The sequence below is a fragment of the Miscanthus floridulus genome, unplaced genomic scaffold, assembly GCF_019320115.1.
Source record: "Miscanthus floridulus cultivar M001 unplaced genomic scaffold, ASM1932011v1 fs_360_1_2, whole genome shotgun sequence".
NCBI classification, from domain to species: domain Eukaryota; kingdom Viridiplantae; phylum Streptophyta; class Magnoliopsida; order Poales; family Poaceae; genus Miscanthus; species Miscanthus floridulus.
The window spans coordinates 5,689-18,540 of NW_027096634.1; the positions used below are offsets into that span (position 1 = coordinate 5,689).

Below are 12,852 nucleotides of genomic sequence, written 5' to 3' on the forward strand. Positions count from 1 at the left end.
ATAACACAATGTCCGTTACAAAAATTAAACAGTGTTTGTTACATGGGTACAATACATAAATAATTCAAATGAAACACAATGCAGCACCGAGAAAGTTCTACTACGATACAAATACCAAATCTAAAACATTGAACTATCACACATGTACCAATCATCAGTCTGAAACATACTGAGTAAGCAACTCATCATCCGAGTACCAGTCCTCTACCACAACCTTATTGCTGTGGCTAGGCTCAACTGCATTGCTCTGACCTGTCTGTCGCCTGTAGTAAGCGGCCTCCGCTTCATCTGCGGCCTCTACGGCCTGAGTGAAGAACGCGTCGTCATCTTCCTCTGCCTGCAAGCCCGCCTCTGCTAGAGCGATGAGCTTGCTTAGTCTACCAGTGTCGTCATCAGCCTCCTCCATCCGCAAGCCCGCCTCGGCTAGAACGATGAGCACGCTCAATCTGTTAGTGTCGTCCTCAGCCTCCTCCGCCTGCAAGCCCGCCTCCGCTAGAGTGATGAGCTCACTAGTCTGCCAGTGTCGTCATCTACCTCCTCGGCCTGCAAGCTCGCCTAAGCAAGAGCGATGAGATCGCTCAACCTGGCAGTGTCATCCTCATCCTCGCCCTCCTCATCAGACAACATAATCGGTGATTGAACGGTCCGATCAGCTCGTGTTCTGTGCTCATCTAACTTCTTTTCCTCATACCTTGCACGAGCCACCTCTACGGCATGGTCCTCGCTGCATCCAATCTCTTCATGTATAAAATACAATCAGTTAGCAACGTGATTATATTACATTTAAAATCAGGCAACGAAAAAAGGCTTCCAAACACTCACTGGCACATAATGCAACAACATACTCGTTTAAGACCTGCATCTGTACTCTTGTCTCCTCCCTTGCCTTCTTTCTTGACCTCCCTTCCTCTAACGTCCTCCGTCTCTCCAATCCCCATTTGTCAAGCCCAACATCGATCGGGTTACGAATATCGCGCTGTCTAGCAAACTCACACATCTTGTTTTTGTGACGAATAGGTTGACGTAGTCAGGTCCATATCCCCTCTTCCGTACAATTACTTGCCTCCCCTTCAGTTCATCTAAGAACTTAGCTTGACCATCGTAACATTTCCACCTGCATTTTCTAGTGCTCTGTTCAAACAAAAATTATATCATATATGTCTTAGCAAAAGAAATAAAATACGATTTCATGTTTACCACAAAATGAACCAACCTCATCATAGTCAACCATATGGCCGCAATAATGGTCTATTCCAAGCTCCGAAGGGACTAGACCGTAGTTGGATTAAACACCACATTCGCACTTGACTAGAGGTGCTTTGTAAATTAACCTTTCTTTATTCTTTTCCTTTGCATTTGGTGGCTCCGGCCATTGATTCTTAGGACCGTAGAGCCACTCGTTGAAACGACACTTCACAAATTCATAACGATACAAGATAATACATTAGTACACGCACACATATAGGGCTAAACATTTAAACAGATATACTTTCCACTTACTTCGTGTTTGTTCGGACACACAAACTCCAACGTATTCTCCGGGTTTATCACAGCTCGATCTCCGTATTCGCACGGAGGAGGTTCCTCGAGTCATCTAACTGCGGCTAGGTGCTTCTCCTTAGCCGTCATTGGTAGGGGGTTAGGGGGGTGGAACCCACTGCTTGAAGTGCTCACGTGGATGTCTCCCTCTACACCAATCGTCGAAAAGAAAGTACCTAGAGTCAAACTTGTCTGTACCATCGATTCACTGAAAGAAAAGGCACCTCTAATGGTCCTATACAACAAGATTCCAACAAAATATTAGTAGCCTACTTACACAAATGAAGAAAAAAAGATAGTGGAAACAATTACTTACATTAAAACGACTGTATGTGTAGAAGTAACACGCCGCTGTGTCTGGATGTCTCGATTGAAACACGTCGGTCGGGAAACCATAGTCACAATTAGGGACAGGGAGGTCAGGAGGGACGGGGGCATCTTTGCTAGATGCGTCGGGGTATAATTCTTGAGGACGACCCCGTTTTCGTCAAAACTCCTCCGGATACATTTCTTGCATCTAACAAAATGGTTGTAATTTAACAAACAAAAATCAAAACATCACAAATTAATGTCAATGAGAACCATTTGTATTACAACAAATAAAATATAACCTACACTTTGGTGCAAACTCTATTTTAGATGCAAACATGAAAACTATATAAAAACTATAGTTTGGTCAGTAAAAAATAAAATTTGGTACATCATTAATGTGTCCATATATTTATTCATATATAAAAGTTGAGATGCAAACTCAAACAAGCAAAATACATGGTAATCATAATTCTAACTAACCAATTAACTTTAACATTGGCAATCCTAATCCTAATCCTTCAATCCAACGTTCTAACGAACTCATATTTTCCTCCATGCCCTAACTACTCATTCAAATCATTCGATCCACCGTGGAGGTCGAGGAGGAGCTTCATTACCTTGACAAGGCTGAGGAGGAGCTTCGGGGAAGGTAGGGAGGGGAACGCCAAGGGAGAGAAGTTCGGCGGCCGACCGTGGGGGAGCCGGGAGGCAATGACGCGGTGGTGCGGGCTAGGAGGCGTGTCGGCGGAGGTAGGGCGGCACGGAGGCGGCTGTTGTGCCCTGGCGACTGAAACAGAGAGGGAGGGACGGGACCTGGCTGCGGGCCTATATTAGGCTCTGCCACGCCCTGGACGATGGCGCGCCACTGCCGCGCCATGATGCGTGTCGCGTCACCGTCGCGCCCTGATCGGTGTCGCGGCAGAGCTGGCCACGTCACCGGTCAGGGGCCCTGTTCGCTGCCACGTACGTAGCCTCGCCGCGCCCCATGCAGGGCGTGGCAGCGTTAAATCGCCGCGCTGTGCGAATATGCGCAGCTAAAAGTGTTAGATTTAAAAAAATAAACAGTGTTAGTTTTAAAATTAGTTAAAAAAATGTGTTAAAAATAAAAAAATTTCACCCCGGTTGGCGTGGCTACCCGCTGGCTTCTTCGTTCCCTCCTCAACCGTCTCCTTATAACCTGATCCCGTCCTCGTCTCGGCTAAGCTCCAGCTCTGTTCGAAGCAGCAGCAGCTTTTCTTGCACTGTTCCATATCGAAGAAAAAGGTAGCTAGAGCCCATGGCGACGGTGGCGACGACGACGTCGATAGGCAAGGTCGGGAAAAAGAGCGGCCTGATTTTAAGAACCCTGCAGCGGTGCAAGTCCGGGCTGAGCGCCGCCGCCGGCGGCTCATCCGGCCGGTCGCCGTCGTCGCCGCCGGGGTGCTTCTCGGTGTACGTGGGCCCCGAGCGGGAGCGGTTCGTGGTGCGCGCCGAGTGCGCCAACCACCCGCTGTTCCGGCGCCTCCTGGACGACGCGGAGCGCGAGTACGGGTACGCGGCGCAGGGCCCGCTCGCGCTGCCTGGCTGCGACGTCGACTCCTTCCTCGACGTGCTGTGGCAGATGGAGCGCGCCGACGCCGACGAAGAGGTCGCCGCCGCCTCCTCGCCGATATGCGGCCTGCACAACGGCAGCAAGGGCCGCGCGGCCGGGTACAGGATGCTGAGCCCGCGGTCGTCGTTGCCGATGGTTGGCAGGCAGGAGGATCAGGTGAGAGCATGCAGAAAGAAAAGAAAAGATTAATCGATCGAGCATGCATGAACTAAGATGATTAGCGAGCTAATGGTGCTATCGTATGAACTCTAGTAGTAGTTCTCTACCGCTATGTATGAATATGTGTTATTCATAGCAGAGACTCCTTGGCTTTCTGGTCATATAGTGTTATCGACTCCCTTTCTTTCTTTCTTTCCTCCTTTTTTGAACTTAATACTCATTTTCAGTAGTTAGCTTTTAGATCTGCTCAAAAAAAGTTAGCGTTTAGCTAGGCTAACTGGCGACCTCAAAATATGTATGTGCATGTGCAAGTCCAGTTGGGTCGATCTACTCTGTCGATCGTGTATACAAAAATTTGCTCGTTGTTTTAGTTTCAAGTAATTAATTAATACAGGTTATTTTAGGTCAGTAGCTTGGTTTATTCTACTATCTCGAAAAACTTTTAACTCTGTAGTACCACGAAGAGAATCGACCTAGATCCTATTTAGATCGAAGGAGATAATAGTTAGCTGATAATAATTGTCTCCTTGATCCAAACATGTCTAGCTAACTATTAGCTGAGTAGACAACTATTAATTATTTCACTAGTTGTTGGATCAAATTAGCTAAATAACAGCTAACATTTAGGACAATGCTACGGTATTTCCTTTACTTATTTTGAGGTAGTACCTTAAATAAATCTGAATCTTTGATTTTTTTAGTATTTTTGAATTAATTAATTAATTAATTAACCTAGAAAAGAAAAAATACATCATCAATTCCTTACTTCAAGAGACAGAATCCAGCGCATGGTTCCTTCCTTTTCCGTGCACACGCCGCACGGCCCCTTCCTTTTGGCTCAACGTGAATAGCCTCCTATTTTAGTTTTTTTTTCTAATGTATGTATGGATGAAGTTATTTTATATATTTTAGTTTGTTTTGATATTCTGTCTTATAAAATTGGTTATTTTTTATAATACTGAGTTATGTTAAAGCTGTACATCGACCATGTTACATACTCGGTTAAAAAAATACGTTCATAGATGGAAAGTTTTAACGGCTAACATGTTAATCGAGCCGATCTAAAACATGTTATTGTTTAATTAAATAAAGTTGTGTTATCCAGTAATAATAGCTTTTACAGAGAAAGTATACACCAAAAGATGTAGTCAACATGTTTCGGGGGAGGAGGGGTATGGTGGACAAAAGGTAATTAGAGTTTGTAATATTGTTCTCATAGTTTTCTATCTCTACCTCCTCCTTTCAAGTTTCTAAATTCATAGAAGGGCTCCATCAAGCCCCCCCCCCCCCCCCCCCCCCCCCCCCCCCCCCCTCCCCCCCTCCCGTCCTAGGTGTTGAATATGCCCCTTGAGGGAGAGGTCAGCTTTGCCTAGGCAATGTTGTGCCAAATGAAAGACAAGGTAGAGGACGCACCGATGGGCACTACCTGGAAGGGACCTAGCAACCAGGATAACACGATCGGAGATGAGAGCAAGTGTTAGAATTTGGTACCCTAGTTATATGTGCAGCAACCATCGGCTCTTTGAAAATATATTGCGAGTATGACACAAGTTTACATCGTATTAACAACGGCATAGACAAATCTCGTAGAAAACCCTAAATATGATGATGTTGAAGCAACTACGACAAGAGATTAGAATTTGGTAAAGTTGGTCGTGATTTCTATAAGCACAACTCCAAAATGAATACAAGTGATTATTGCTCTCACAACCCTACTTAACCCTCTAGGATCCACCGATTCTTGCCCTATACAAGAATCTATCACAATAGAATTGTCTCTTGAGCGCTCCTAATTGTTCATGACAAGTCTTAGATGAGACCCTTGTGTTATTAGCTTGGCTGATGCCTATGGCCTCCACCCTGTTTGAGCGCTCCTAGTCTAAGTAAACTTTGAATGACCGTAGCAGCAAAGACGAGTTTTGCCTTTGTCATTTGTTGTCCACACTGTTGTGTGAGTGTCTTCATGACCCGAGTTATCTAGGCAAGCAAGTGGCCTCACCCCTTGGAATATGAATGTGTGGGTGGGGGCAGGCAAATTATAATAGAGGAAATTAAAATAGAGAGAAAAGGTTGTTTGAAAGATATGGTAGGAGAATTTCTGCAGTCTTTTCTCATCTTTGAAAAGGTATTGTAGTTTTATCAATGCTAATTAAGACGACTGATTTGTCACGGCTCCAGCTGAACGACTGAAATAGTGGACGGAGCAGTAAATTATAAAGAATGTTCACAACCGTCTTTTTACGAGTGGCCAATGGTTTTTAGTATATTTATTAGGTAACTACCTACCATAGCCACTGGTGCAGGGGTCGGCGTAAAAACGTGTCGATGGGTCGGACACACAGCAAGCCAAAAAAGGATCTGCTTGATGGAGCAAGGCTGAAGATCCATTTGGCTTCAACGCAGGGCTAGCCAATCATGCGAATTTCTCCCGAGGTGTGCCGGTCAATTTGACCTGCAATTAATAAGGAGAGAAGTAATTTAAGGTGGAACATGCCGGTTTTTGCCTAGATGGTTCCAAGTGTGCCGCTTCGGGAGCAGCTAGACGGGAAAATCGACTAAATAGCCGATACGCGCAGAAATCGGCTGTTACGAACTGTAATACTTGTGGGTAGCGATTGATTTTATGTTGACAAATATAGTACGCGCACATGTAAGTAAGATCATCAGCTAGGTAGATATTACCAGTGTAAAGTATTGAGCCGATGAATCTAACGAGAAAGCATATAGCATGCGAACAAATCGACTGTCTAGTACAAATAGACCTACAAACACTCTGAATCTAATATGTTACTATCAATAGTGAGGTTCGATCGGATCGATAACAGCTATGATGATAATAACAAACTAAAACCAAAGAATCCATAAAACCATCTATACATTGATAGGCTTTCCGAAAGACATGCTATATGTGTGAAAGCTCAAACGGATCGGCTGAAATAACCGATTCAGGTGGAAAAGGGACTACAACATGTGAACAATCGACTATTTAACATGGACAAATCTATAAACTCATCAGACTTAACCTGCTATCTCTAACAGTGGGGTTCGACCGGATCGATGGTAGCCGTGATAAAGACAACAAATCAAACCTTTAAAGTAAACAGATCTATTCACATTTAACAGAATCATAGAGACATACTGTAGGCGTTAAAACATAGGTGATCGGCTATTTCGCCAATGTAGGCATAGAAAATAGTTAAGGTCATAGAATCATGGAGACATACCGTAGGCGTTAAAGCATAGGTGATCGGCTATTTCACCAATATAGGCATAGCAAATAGTTAAGGTCACGTCTGATAAGAACAAATCTACCAACTAGCATCCTCCAATCTAAATTGCCATCAGTGGGGACCGACCATATCGTTGCAGCCATAATAGCAAACTATAGACTAGATTTAACTAGCCAGCAAACCTCTTCAAGATCATACGTGCCTTAACCGCGTACTATGCACGATCAAGATCGAGGTAGAACAGCCGATAAAACGTGACCCGTCGCTCAAAGTAAGAAATATCGTATTGTAACAAAGCAAACGACGGACTAAAAGGATATGAGGCCGAGCTAGATCGATCTCGATCGGACAAATTGATGTTGCTAAAAACTAATAACAATAAGAACATCAGCAAAACTGGTAACTTAATGAATCTACCCGAAGGACGCCACCCTTAGGTAGAGCCGATAACTTGACCTTAATCTAATTCGAGCAGTGAAGGTCGAACTTACCGATGCAGCCGTACAAACAGAAGTATAAACCATGACGGTACTTACAGACAAGCCGAAGGTCGGTCGGACCGATGCAGCCCTGCTTGTTGAAGAACTCGCCGAGATCTACACTACTCCTACTCCTAAGGGTTGACGTAAAGCCGAAAAAAAGTAAGCATGAATCCTACTCAAGTATGACTCATTACAATTTTTTGTATAAAAGAAAACGTTTCTAACTTAAGATAACTTGGACCATAATCTTTCCCTTTTTGTAGAGTCCGACATGTATTTTCCGACACCAACCATAGCTCATCGTCGTTATCTGTTGACGTCATTCGAAGAGAGCCAATTCCAGTGCCGTATCTGAATCAGCTGATATCGATCCTTATGTAATCGATTCCTTGATTGACACAATTTTAGAAGCTTCGAGTTTTCACGTTCTTTCCAAATTTTGGTATAAACAATATGTAATTAGTATGTTGTTAGGGGTTTGATAAAATTATTGGGAAACATACGACATAGAGAAACTGTTGGCCCACTTGAGGAGGAAAAATAATAAATAAAAAACCATCAAACTGTTGACCAAGTTAAAGTCATAAAGGGCGTACCCAGTGCAGAGAGCTTCCGCTCTGTGCGGGGTCTAGGGAAGGGTGTCAGTGGCAAACCTTACCCTCGCCTGTGCAATGCGAGGAGACCGCGACTCGAACCCGGGACCTTCCGATTACAGACGGTAAGACTCTATCGCTTACACCCGGCCCGCCCTTCTAAATTAAAGTCATAAAGAAATGTCATATTTATTTGTAGGGACAAGATGCTCGCATATAGAGCTTCAGGGCCACAGACCACCTGCTGTTTCAGTCACTATATCCCCGGTAATTATAGCTAGTCAATCGAAGCCGAATTCTCATATTCACATATAATCACGTCTGCTCGTGTTCCTGTGCGATTATATTCGGAGTTATATATACCCATCCCTTCATATTCATCGGCGGCCATCGGGAGTCCGAGATTGAGCCATTGAGGCACTAACTGACGGTCGGCTGGCGAGCAGCAGCCACCCGAAGCGGTACACGCCCCGGGCAGCCGAGCTGGGATGGCAGGGCCGGCAGCGCAGGCCCAAATTAGCCAGGACGGTCGCGTACAGGTGATCGTGTTTGGTTGTTCTTGTTACAAGTCATGTACATCCGCATGGAGAGGATGATTTCATCACAGTCAGCTCAGTACGTACTGCATGGAGAGGATGATTTCAAATCTCACGCACGCACGCATGCGACCGCGCGCGCGCCGGTGTGTGATATGGTCGTGGCATGACCACTGCTGCTAGCTTCCTTTTAATTTGTCAAAGATAGATGCTGCTCCAATTACGTTAAACACGACTTGCGATCGAGCTCACTTTTCAGATGGGTGGACGCCATCATCAGTTGTTGATATGGTATGATGGCCGGCTTTTTCAACGCTCTGACAAACATGCGGCTCCAGCTGCTGCCAGCATCCATCTATGATGACATAGGAAAATTTGACGCGCAGAGCAAGAGCAACTCTTCACCAATATAATCGCGCCATGACATGATATATGCATGCATGCGTGGAGTATTAATGTTACTAGGCAGTACCCCGCACATTGCCGCGGGTGGATCAAAGGCAACAATTGGTGTAGAGAATATAAATCCTTGGATCCTTGTATTTATTACGCATATTTGTTGATTGCGACATTCTAAAAGCATTTTTCAGGGCACGTACCTGTTATTATGAGTACATAGAGAACAAAGGGCTGAACTCAAATAGTGTATAAAAAAAATTGATCGCACCATGACATTTTAATTTTGTGGAAAAGGGGTGAAAGTAGCAAGTGACAGATTTGTACACTTTGGTATGGAAAACCAAGCAAAATATTCCTTTACTATAAGTACTTTGGAAAATATGTTTCAATCAGAAAGACCATTTAGGCATGATGTATAAAGCACGAACTCCATCAGGGGCTCGTGTCATGTGATAAGCACAAAAGAATTACGGAAGGACATTGGTAGTTTAGGCAAATGAACTGATGGTTGGCATCAGTGACTGTTGCACTTAAGCCTCACTGCTCCATCTGCCAAGAAATAAACCCTGGAAGAACAATACGATAGCATAAGTACGTCGTTACCACCAGATTAGCTCTGAATGCAAAGACAACACAAACCATGAATATCACCGACAAATTGATGCAGTTCGTGCTCCTGCATCGTACCTTCTATTTTCATCTGTTTAGCTCTTCTATTCTTGGAGGGAGAAGCAAAACAGAGTGAAGTGAAATGTAGATCCTAGCAACCAACCTGACTGAAGATGTAATGAGAGGAACCAAACTGTGACTACTGTAACTTGCAAAGGTAGTATAGTGAGAAGGCAGTCTGTAAACATGTATCCGCAATGAGACATTAAAATCCTGAGCTCTCCGCGCTACCGATGTCAACCCGGCACATTTGCCGGAGACATTATGAACTCAAAGATGCGTAAGCAGTGTGGTTGAATTGCAGATGGGGTTAGTAATGATCTAGGATCCAAACTCGTTTAGTGAGAAGCAAGACTGACCAGTACAGATAGTGAAATGGTAATCTAGTATCACGCATAACTATGGTACTGATAAGTTGGCCGTACATCTTTAACTATGGAACAGTAGAGTAATCGGAAAGCAACCTAGAATCACAAATATGTTTTTTTCCTACAGCTAATTAATAAATTTACAATTAGCAGCGCTGAAGGAACTTGAATCGGAGACCATTAGGTGATTATGTCCCAGGGAGTGCAGGCGAGGCAGACATGATCAAATCTATGCAAACCACAGTTAAGGTAGAGTAGCAAACATACCAGTGACATCAAGTAAAATTTCAGTTATGTAGGTGAAGACCTGGGACTCGCATTGCTGTATACATAAATAAATCATTTATGCGTTGTAAACCAAGGCACACCATTGTGCTCACGGCAGGGAAAAACACCTGCACGCAAGAACATATTTTTTAACCTTAAAACAAAACAGCCTACAAAAATTCCCGTAGGAAGATAGAGCACACCTCTCTACTATTGAAGACTTTTTCCACGGAATAGAAGGCCTGTGACCTGGATTGTCATAGAAGCAGAAGAAGACAACGAAAAGATGCAAAGTTAGCAAGCAGACTCGTTTTGGGCATTTCAGCGAGCACTTGAAGGGCAGAGAACAACCAGTGTACACAAAACCGAAGAGTGGGACATTACCGGACCTTACCTTGCTTAGGGAGGCAAGAGAACGTGGGGAAGACATGTGCGCGGGGTCGGCGTAGTCGCAAGTGATGACGAATCAACGAAATCGGCTTCCACGGAGGAGGTGGCGGCGGCGGCGAGCAGCCATAGACGGCACGAACACAGACGCCAACGCTGGCAACAAAGCACATCAGCAGCAGCAACACAGGTGGCAGCGGAGGTACATCGGCACTGCACGGACGACGGAGTGGTGCGAGGACAGTCGGGGGCGAACGGGACACGGAGACTGAAACGTCCTATCGGCAAGAGGAGGTCCTCTAAAAAATTTCTAAAATAAGGTCCTATTTGATAGGGCTTTACTTCATTAGTGAAGCTATTTTTTTTGCTTCAGCTCTACGAACAGTTTCACCGATAGAGCTGAAACAGTTTTGGTAAACCGTTTGGTAAAATGACTTTTATGTGAGAGCATGTTTTTAAGGGCATGGAGGAGGAGTCGGGAGAAGCCACTTTTTTTTTTGGCTCCATCCCACCCCAAATCATTGTGAGAGCATGTTTTTAGGGGCTTCACAGGTGAAGCTATTTTACTTTACCCCGTTTGGTAGAAAACGGCTCCAAACAGCTCCTGAAGCTAGTGGAGAAGTCCTGCCAAACGGAGCCTAACACTAAACAAAGTGGTTAGATAAATATAAAACAAAACGAATAAAAATACAAATCACCTACCACAATTCTAGTGACTATAATCTCTAAGCACATAAAGACTATATCACTACACTAAGTTAGTGTGCTCTCAAAGGCTAACTGCAAACCACACTAATCACTAGACCCGACAAAAACTTGTTCTCAAAACTAATTACACTAAAGAGCGAAGCAACATTAAAAATATAAATTCAAGCGAGGGGATGTGATGATTATATCGCAGTGTCGAGTACAGAGCCAATCACAATATGATGAAGCTAATCAATCACACTCAAACAAGAAATCCTCGGACAATGATGACACAATATTTTTTTACCGAGGTTCACTTGCTTGGCGGCAAGCTAGTTCTCGTTGTGGCGATTCACTCACTTGGAGGTTCACGCGCTAATTGGCATCACACGTCAAACCCTTAATAGGGTGCCGCACAACTAACACAAGATAATGATCACACAAGCCACGAGCAATCCACTAGAGTACCTTTTGGCTCAACATCGGGAAAAAGTCAATAATCCCTCACAATAACCACGATCAGAGCCAGAGATAATTACCAACATCCGCTCGACGATCCTCGCTGCTCCAAACCATCTACGTGGCGACAACCACTAAGAGTAACAAGCGAATCATACAGCGAAACACGAATACCAAATGCCTCTAAATGCAATCACTCAAGTAATGCACTTGGATTCTCTCCCAATCTCAGAAAGATGATGAATCAATAATGGAGATGAGTGGGAGAGCTTTGGCTAAGCTCACAAGGTTGCTATATCAATGCAAATGGCCAATAAAGTGAGCTTAAGCCGGCCATGGGGCTCAAATACAGAGCCCCCACGAATAGAGTCGTTGGGCTCCTCACTACACTCAACATGGGGCGACCGGATGCATCGGTCGATGTGACCGGACACGCGCACCTAGCATCCGGTCACGCGATGCTCGCCACGCGTCCCCCTGCGTTCAACCTCAGCCGCTGATCACCAACGGCTACTTTGCTCGCGAGTTAGCTTAAGGGACGATCGGACGCCAAGAAGGACGACTGGACGCGCCACCTCCACGTCAGGTCAACACACGCCTACGTGCCACTAAAGAACGGTCGAACACGCCGATCAGAACTGCCTCCGCGCGTCAGGTCGACTCCAGAGAGGTTCCAGGGCGCTCAAACACCAATCAAACGCGTTAGGTCCGCCCTGACCGGATAGGCCCCTACGTCTATTCTTCTCTTCTTCGCAAATTGGTCACGTCAACGTGCGTCACCTGTGATCAGACGCAGGCCCGGCATGTCCGGTCACATTTACTGTGCAGAGTCCGGTCATGAAGACTAAGTCATGCCCCTCTGTGCCACTGATCGGACGCACCGCCACCGAGTCCGATCACTACGTGATCAGCGTCTGGTCAGTGCAAAACATTCCAACACTTCTCCAACTTCACCACCCTTGTTTAAATATGTCAACCACCAAGTGTATCATCTTGTGCACGTGTGTTAATATATTTTCACAAATATTTTCAAGGATGTTAGCACTCCACTAGATCATAAATGCATATGCAATGAGTTAGAGCATCTAGTGACACTTTAATAACCGCATTTCGATATGAGTTTTACCTCTCTTAATAGTATGGCTATCAATCCTAAATGTAATTACACTCACTA

General features: G+C 44.7%; 1 protein-coding gene and 1 long non-coding RNA gene across 4 annotated transcripts; one reads left to right on the top strand and one right to left on the bottom strand.

The window, feature by feature from the left end:
• Nucleotides 1-3,092: 3,092 nt before the first annotated feature.
• LOC136531471 (auxin-responsive protein SAUR29-like) lies at nt 3,093-3,917 on the top strand. The gene has a single exon (XM_066524131.1). It carries the CDS (start codon nt 3,128-3,130, stop codon nt 3,629-3,631), a length of 504 nt encoding a protein of 167 aa, XP_066380228.1. The 5' UTR covers nt 3,093-3,127; the 3' UTR covers nt 3,632-3,917.
• A 5,299-nt stretch (nt 3,918-9,216) lies between these two features.
• On the bottom strand, nt 9,217-10,780 carry LOC136531472 (uncharacterized). Of its 3 annotated transcripts, XR_010778030.1 has the most exons (5): nt 10,540-10,780; nt 10,349-10,394; nt 10,146-10,273; nt 9,481-9,617; nt 9,217-9,407 (listed from the first exon to the last, which is right to left on the bottom strand). It is a non-coding gene; the product is annotated as an uncharacterized lncRNA (long non-coding RNA). The 3 variants fall into 3 exon arrangements; XR_010778031.1 differs by having other exon boundaries at nt 9,529-10,273; XR_010778029.1 differs by having other exon boundaries at nt 9,481-10,273.
• Between the last annotated feature and the right edge of the window lie 2,072 nt (nt 10,781-12,852).